Raw genomic sequence first — 8313 nt, forward strand, 5'->3', positions numbered from 1 at the left:
TTCTCAATCTCAAACCTATGATTTTTAACTCTTAAACATTCTCAGATGAGTGTTTAAATTTTAAGACAAGTAATTTAGGTGCTTACATTCTTGAGGATGATAAGCAAACCTATATGGATACCAAGAATACCTGGATATTATGGTATATTCTATCATCTCATTTAGATGAATAAATTAAATTTATAAACTTTTTTAAACAATGTTCATATGGAATTAGATTAATCTTGTTTTTATAAATTATAAAATTTATTTTTAACACTAAACAAATTTGATAAAAGAAAAAAAATTTCATGGATGAGAGGACTTGGCAGCCCAGGATTGAGCAACAATGCAGTCATGAGCTCCTTCTCTTTCGGGTGTGGATCAATATTGTCACTTGCTACCAATGGTGGAAATTCATGGCAGTATACACATGAAGAGAACTTTGAGTGAAGTGAACTCATTGGAGCTTGGATCAATAGCCTTGTACAGCTTTAGCAGGCATTAAGCTCGCAAGAGGCTTATGGTTCCATCATTCACTAGGTTAGTCCTTTTTGTGCTTCAATTGAGCTAGCTTGCCCTGTCCGGCCGATCTTTCCATGGTATGGCGCCAGTCATTTTTGGGTCCATGCTGAGCTAACTGTCTTAGGATCTCTGCCAGGTTTTACTTTTTCCTAGTTTTGCTAGCTGATAGTGCTTTGGCTAGATAACTACGACTTTGTTCTGAGTAATGCAGGAGCCATTACTTTTGTGGTTGTGGACAGTGTTCACAAATCTAACGATTGCTCCGCTAAAATTCTTGACCATCAGAATCGACAGATTTTTAAACCATAACATTAAAAACTGCTATGGAAAACCTTGTTCTGAAAATAGCGATAAACAGCCGAGCAGGGCACACTTATCGAATCCCTGCTTGCACCTCCACTCTAGGGGACGAAGGGCATGTTCTCGACGAGATCCTCGGCATCCTCAACGTGCCCGGCGCGCGCCAGGAGATCCACCACGCAGCAGTAGTGTTGGCTCTTGGGATCCAGGCTGAAATCGACCACCATCGACGCGAAATAGCTCAATCCCCTGCACAAATCCCCCAAATGCGCGCATCCCGTGAGCGCGCTCACGAACGATCCCCCATCCTGAAGATCGAACGCTTTCATCTCGTGGAATAGCTCTAGGGCTTGCAGCGCGGCGCCGGCCCGGGCGTAGCCGTCGAGCATCGCGTTCCACGCCACGAGGTTGTGCCCGTCGCCCATGCCCTGAAAGATCCTGTGAGCATCTTCCATATGGCCATTCTGGGCAAGTACTGAGAGCATCGCAGTCTGCGTCACGGGGTCCTGCTCGGGCATGGAATCAAACACGCGCCTGGCTGACGCGGGCTGGCCGTTGATGGCGTAGGCGGAGATCATGACCGTCCACGAGACGACGTCGCGGTCGGGCATCACCAAGAAGAAGGCCTCCGCCTCGCCTAGGTGATTGTTCCGGGCATATGCCAAAAGCATCGAGTTCCACGCTACTAGATCCTTCTCTTGCATGGAATCAAACGCCACCTTGGCCTCCTCAATTGCGCCGGAGATCGCAAAGCCACGGAGGATGGCGGTGCACGAGACGCGATCCCAGCGTGCCATCGAACTAAAGAGCCGCTTGGCATGATCAAGCTGCCCTCTCTCGGCATATGCCGCAATAAGTGCATTCCATGATACTATGTCTCTCTCCGGCATAGAATCAAAGATTCCCTGTGCTTGGTCAAGATTCCCAACGTTTGTGCAAGCCAGGAGCATCGTCGTCCAAGAGATCAAATTTCGCTCGCGCATGGAATCAAAGATGTGACGAGCTTGTTCTACATGCCTTGCATGGGTATATGCGGCAAGCATCGCGGTCCAAGATACCACGTCTTGCTCTGGCATTTGGTCAAATATAAATTTTGCCTCGTGAGGCTTGAGATTCTCAGAATAGGATACAAGCATCACCGTCCAGGACACGAGGTCACGTTCAGGCATCCGATCAAAGATATCTCTAGCCTCGAATAGATAACCAGATTGGGCATATACAATAAGCATGGCACTCCAGGAGATGATATTATGCTCTGGCATCATATCAAAAGTATTCTTGGCCTCTTTTAACAACTGGTAGTTGGAGTATGCTGTTAACATTGCATTCCATGAGACAATGTCACGCTCTTTCATTTGATCGAAAGTTCTCTTTGCCTGCTGCAAATACCCAGATTTGGCATATGCTGCAAGCATTGCAGTCCAAGAAAACAAGTCGTGTTCAGGCATAGAGTCAAATACTTGTATAGCCTGGGTGATGTAGCCATTTGAAGTGTATGCAATGAGCAACAATCCCCAAGTATAGATACTTTTTGAGTGTATACTATCAAACACTTTTTTTGAATTTTCCACACTTCCACATTTGCCATACATTTGAATTACTAAGTTGGAAAGATAAGTATCAAATGGAAGCCTTGTTTCCACTTGGAAATGGAGTTCTTTTGCATTTTTCAAATTTTTACAAGACTTAATGAGTTGAATATTTATTTGATTCTTTTCCATACATATCAGTCCAGAACTCTCTAAGCTAACACAATATAGTGACTTGTATAAACTAGATATAGATATTTAAAACCCTTTTATGGAATGGTGTGTAGAATAACATATAGTAGTGAGTAAAGTTAAATTGAAGGACCATTTACGTTCATGTTGGATTAAGGTCTATAGTGGTTTATTATGGCCTTGGAGAATGCATAAGGGAGGATGATGAAGACTAGAGCTCAAGACTTTATCTATATTGTAGATATTGTCAACTTGAGAGAACTCTAAAAGTAGTGTCAAACAGAATAAATTACCAAACTGAGGGTAATATAATTGATATTGAACTTTCTCCAAAACTTTGTGACATCCTAAGTGGTTGGACATGAGACTACCATGGAAAAAGTGTAACTACAAGTTGATATAAAACGTTGGTGCTATCATTAATATAGCAAAAAAAATTATAATTGCCACAAGGCTTATTACCATCTAAAATATTCCACAATCAACATATCCATTGCTTGTCCTTTTGAGCAGTCATGACTTGGTAAAACATTCTCTAGTAATAGAGGGGGTAAACCATCCATATGAAGGCATAACATGTGCTATCTTTCTATATTTATAGAGAGTATATTCACTGCTATTAACTATAGTGGGAATTGAATTTGGAAACCTTTGCTTATAGGATTTTATTTAAGACCTATTATGCACATAGATGGATCTTAAGAACTTTGTGTTTAGAATGTTCAACACAAATCGATCTTTTTCTTATCATTACTTTAATATTTTATTAATAGGTTTGTCATCTTCCCTTCTTTCCATAATGAGCTTTTGACAATTTAAAAACTCTAATGTTAATGGCTTTCTCAGATCTTCTTCTTTAGCTCCAGCTAAATTTCAAAACTTTATGAAAGTTATATCAAGTGTTCAAGCAATCTAATATAGCACACCACTCATTGTTCTAGCAAATTATTTATAATAACTTCTTGGTTTTAAGCCAAAAATTAATATGACAGAAAACTTTGATGGCATAAAGTTTGAGTTCTATATATTCCTCATAAGTTAGGCTTTAAATTGTTATATAGCCTCCTTACCAATATTCCACTCCAACTTTTTATATATAACTGATTGATCTATTATTATTGGGATACCCTTTTCTTGGTTCTCCACCTTTTTGAGAAAAGTAGACATGAATCACAAGAATATTTTAAAAATATTCTATAACTTGTGGGATTTAAAGCTGGAACACCTTAAAGGTTGGGAGGTTAGCCTAGGTTTGCTCCTTGTTTGTTTCATTGGTATCAAATTAGCACATTCTTTTGGGGATTGTAAAGGAGTGGGATATAGATCTTGATGAAGAGTATAACATTAGTGATAATGGCTATGACAAAGGGAAAAAATCTCTTAATAATGTTGATACATGGTAAGGATGCTAAATTATTGAGGTTCAAAGCAACATAAAAGAAGCTAAAGATTTTGTCAATCTCATTAAAGATTTTCTACTTTGCCTAGACCCTCAAGGGTTGAATCAATATCATGTTGTAAGCAACCAAAGGGAACGACTCGAGAGACGGTCCATGGGGTTCAAATATAGAGGGAAAGGGCCCATGAACAAGAGTGCACCCCCTTTTCCAATCGGTTAAGGGTCTTGGGATAGTTGGAGTTAAGCGTCCTTGGGTTTGAATAGTACTGGGCTGGGTGACCTCCCGGGAAGTCCAAACTCAGGAACTTACATTTGGTATCAGAAGTTATTACCAGATATTTATGATAGATAAAAGGTTGATTCTTGGTTGGAATTGTGAGAAAGTTGTTAGTCTCACAACCTTATAAGGATAAGGTGAATATTGATTTTTTTGTTACGAATCTTATAGGCTATGATTCTTTGTGGTAGAATAACTACATCAAAATTAATTCATAGTAGACTTTCTAAAATGATTTAATGAAGGTTTTCCTCACTTTATTTTGAAAAAGTTAATGAACCAGTTGCTAGAGATGAGGATGGTCCAAAGTTGAATTGAGCTTAATTCAACATAAGTCAACTCAAGTCAACACAGTCAACTAAAAGTCTTACATAGGAAATCTAAATTGAACAAATGAAGGTTCTAGCAAACTTTAAAATATTTAAATACATAAATATCTGAGTTAAAAGTTTCTATAAGATTGAATTGTTTAAAAAAGACAAAGTTCACGAGAACCTATCTTTTATAAAACTGTATTATTTTATTTTGACTACTGATTTGACTACTTAATATTTTAAATACTTTTATAGTTGTAGATACTATTCCTTCATTCAAAAGATTTTTTATGGTTCTTAAGAAGATGGGAAGCAAGGAAAATATAAAATCTATGAATAAGAGTTATAGTGCCAAGGAATGTGAAAATGCTAATTTATTTTCACTGCCACAATCTCTATATTATACTCCTGGTCCTTATTACCTATCTAGGAATGTAAAGACCATTATCACGATTCATAAAAATGCTCTTGTTACTTCTGAAACAACAGTCTAGAACAAGAAAAATGAAGAAATGAACAGCATGGCAGAAAGTACCAAAAAACTACTCTATAAAACTTTCTATAACATTTGTAATTTACATATTAATTCATATTAAAAATTGTGTTGCCTGCCTATATTGCAATCCTCTTATATGATAAGACCATGGTATATTTTTGTAGTGAATCCTCATTAAAAGTTTTCGGGAGTTGTTTGTGAATAATAATAAAAGAATAGAAATCTTTTGAAAGACTCAAAAGTAATATTACATCAAAGAATCAACTTTATCTACATTTCCAAGACTAAAAAGCAATTTCACACAAGAGAATGGTAGTATGCCAATATGCTCTGCCACTATAATATGGTTTATATTTCTTTGCAGTCTATTTCCCTATACATTTGGCATGTGTAGAAAAGAATATATGTGTAGTAAAGTAAGATTTCATCATGATGATAGAGCATGTGCATACATGATAATCTAAAATTCTAGAAGCTCTTATATATACAAGTAAGCTATGATTATGAAGCCTTATTTCCAAGACTGACATTTAAAGAATCTAAGTATTGTCAATGTCATAATAAATAAACCTCATTCCCAAGACTAAAACTTAGTATATAAACTATTTAGAAAAGTTATAGTCATCTTAATTTTTTTGTTCTCCTTGAGCTCCTTGGAAGTTTGTATTGAAATGGTTCAAAGGAAAGTCACTCCTACTCGTATTTGGCCCCCCAGCATTTTATATCAATTTCCACCTCTATCCCTAAGTTCTACCAACATTTCACTTTCACCTCTACATAATAATTCTTTTTCTATTGAGGGCTTTAGTAAAGTTGAATTAGAGTTCTTTATATATAAAATTCTGAATCTTGCTACTAGAGAGGGATTGCCTCTAATGCTTCAAGAGCAATGCCACATGTTTTTGCAAGATCTTGCTCCGGACATGGCAGGACTACTTGAAAGCACAAAATGCTATTACATTCAGTCTTTAATATGCTACTTTTTTTTGGACAAGACAAATGGCTCTATGGGTTTACAAACTTTTCTTGAGCACTGTAGCAATTGCTTAATGATTGGTCTAAAAAATATGCATGTGTAAATGTATAATAGATTCAAGAATGAGTTACGAACACATACCTACTATCACTTTATGGTGAGGAACAACATCCCCTTAAGAAACACTAGTGAAAAATATGAGGCTTTTAGGCCACCCTATAGTGGAATGTAAGGTCTAAAATTACTTTATTATACTATAGTATTGTCACTATTAAAAGAAAAAGTACAATAAAATGATATTAGTTGTAGGTAACATACTTTGTTTTAAAAGGTGCTATCATACAATTGTTTACAAAATGTTGGAGGAGATGGCAACACACAAGTGCTACAAAGTGATGGTGACAGGTGAGAATGATAATTTGCAATTATAATATCTAACATTGATACTGACATCTGACATATAACAAATTTTTCATTTTATGTAAGGATGCAATTAACTTTCTTCTACCTCATCATCAACATATTGATTTCTTTTATGTTTCCTCCTATATTGGTATTGTGGCAAAGATTCACCTTGTATATATTCAGCTATGGCTTCTGCATAGTTAAAGAGATTTCCAAAGCCTCCAATTCTAGAAACTTCAGATGACTGTGATCTATAAAATAGAATTAAATATTTATTGAAATTTTAATAAACATAATTTACCCTTGAGGTTGGAGGCAACTCACGAGATCCTCTGAGCCGGTGTTTGAAGAAATGATGTTCTTCAATAGCAAACATTGACCTATCAAAGTCACATGCTGCCTCCACTATAAAATCGCTATTTGTTGTGCAATCAATCATAACACCATCTGGTGGGCAATAGAGCTCAAGCAAGACTTGCATCATCGATGGAGTTCAAAATCAATACCTTGGAAATGTGTTGTGGATTTGCTCATCCACAAGATTGAGTATGATGTTAGTGGAATTGTCGTACCTAGGCAAAACACGTGCTTACATTTGCTATCACGAAACCCATCATGTGTGTTTTTACAGAAGGTATAATAGGTCCACATCATAACCTAGAAAATAAAAATGTTTAGAAATTAGATAAAAATATAAAATACATAATCACATTTTCAAGCTTCCCTTGGACACCCCTCAAATCAATGCCAATAGGATCTATGATGCACCCAAAAGAGAATGACTTGAAATGAACTTCTACTGCACATGTCATAAGTTTATACATCCAGTTGGGGTTGTTTGGTATGATGAAGATGATATGGTCAACTTTGAGCATAAGTGTTTCAAACAAGAAGAATGCATCGCGCATGTGGTCAAATGTGAGAAAGTTCCAATCCTCAACTTTCCCATTAATATCTGAGAGACCATTTGGAAAGTTGAAGAGAATGAAGTCTGCAACTGGGAGCAAGAGCTTTTGTATCTTTCAGCACCAACGGTTGAACTAGCGCTGATATCTATGTTGATATCGTCTTCCGTAAAAGATGTTAACAATCTAATGTAGGAGCCAATAAAGATACCCACAATGCCTTGTTGTGTTATTGGGGACATAGGACAGACCTACAAAAGAGCTAAGTGAATGAAAAAAATAATAAATAATATAATACTGTCATATGGCATGTTGTTGATGAGAGTTCCTCCAACTCCTCTTCACGAGCATCTCATCAAGCTGGTGTGAGACACAAAATCCCTAGGCCCCAAAGTGGAGCCGAAAGGGTGCCATGTGGGAGTGGCCGAAGTGAAAGCCAAACGAGTGTAACACATTTGGACTAAAAGCTCAAACTTGAAAAGTTGAGAGCAGGAGTGGAGTTCAACAAAGTGCTCGAGGAATGAGCATGAAGCAAGCAATAAACGAGGCTCTAAAAAGGGACCCAAAAGGACCAACACATAACATGTGAAAGTGTTCGAGATGGAGTTCGAGATAGACCCGAGAAGGACCTGAGATGGAGTCCGAGATAGACCCGAGATGGAGTCTGAGATGGACTTGAGATGGAGTCCGAGATGGACCCGAGATGGAGTCCAGGATGGACCCAAGATAGAGTCCGAGATGGAGTCCGAGATGGAATCCGAGATGGAGTCCGAAGTCAAGATCGAGACCGAGACCGAGACCAAGACCGAGACTGGGACCGAGACTGAGCCCGAGGCCGAGGCCGAAACCGAGCCCGAGTCCGAGTCCGAGTCTGAGTCCGAGTCCGAGTTCAAGTCTGAGGGGGTGAAAGGCCAAAGCGTTCGTCTCCCAGACCCTAGGGGGTTTGGTGAGCTCCAAAAGTATAGTGGGGGAAGGACTCCAATGGAGCCAGTTTGGCAAGCTAGAGTGAATATGGA

General features: G+C 38.0%; 1 protein-coding gene across 1 annotated transcript; it reads right to left on the reverse strand.

The window, feature by feature from the left end:
* Nucleotides 1–905: 905 nt before the first annotated feature.
* On the reverse strand, nucleotides 906–2252 carry LOC112345920 (pentatricopeptide repeat-containing protein At4g02750-like). Its single transcript, XM_024673634.1, has one exon. It carries the CDS (start codon nucleotides 2250–2252, stop codon nucleotides 906–908), a length of 1347 nt encoding a protein of 448 aa, XP_024529402.1.
* Nucleotides 2253–8313: the final 6061 nt, after the last annotated feature.

The sequence above is a fragment of the Selaginella moellendorffii genome, unplaced genomic scaffold (genome assembly GCF_000143415.4).
Source record: "Selaginella moellendorffii unplaced genomic scaffold, v1.0 SELMOscaffold_11, whole genome shotgun sequence".
NCBI classification, from domain to species: domain Eukaryota; kingdom Viridiplantae; phylum Streptophyta; class Lycopodiopsida; order Selaginellales; family Selaginellaceae; genus Selaginella; species Selaginella moellendorffii.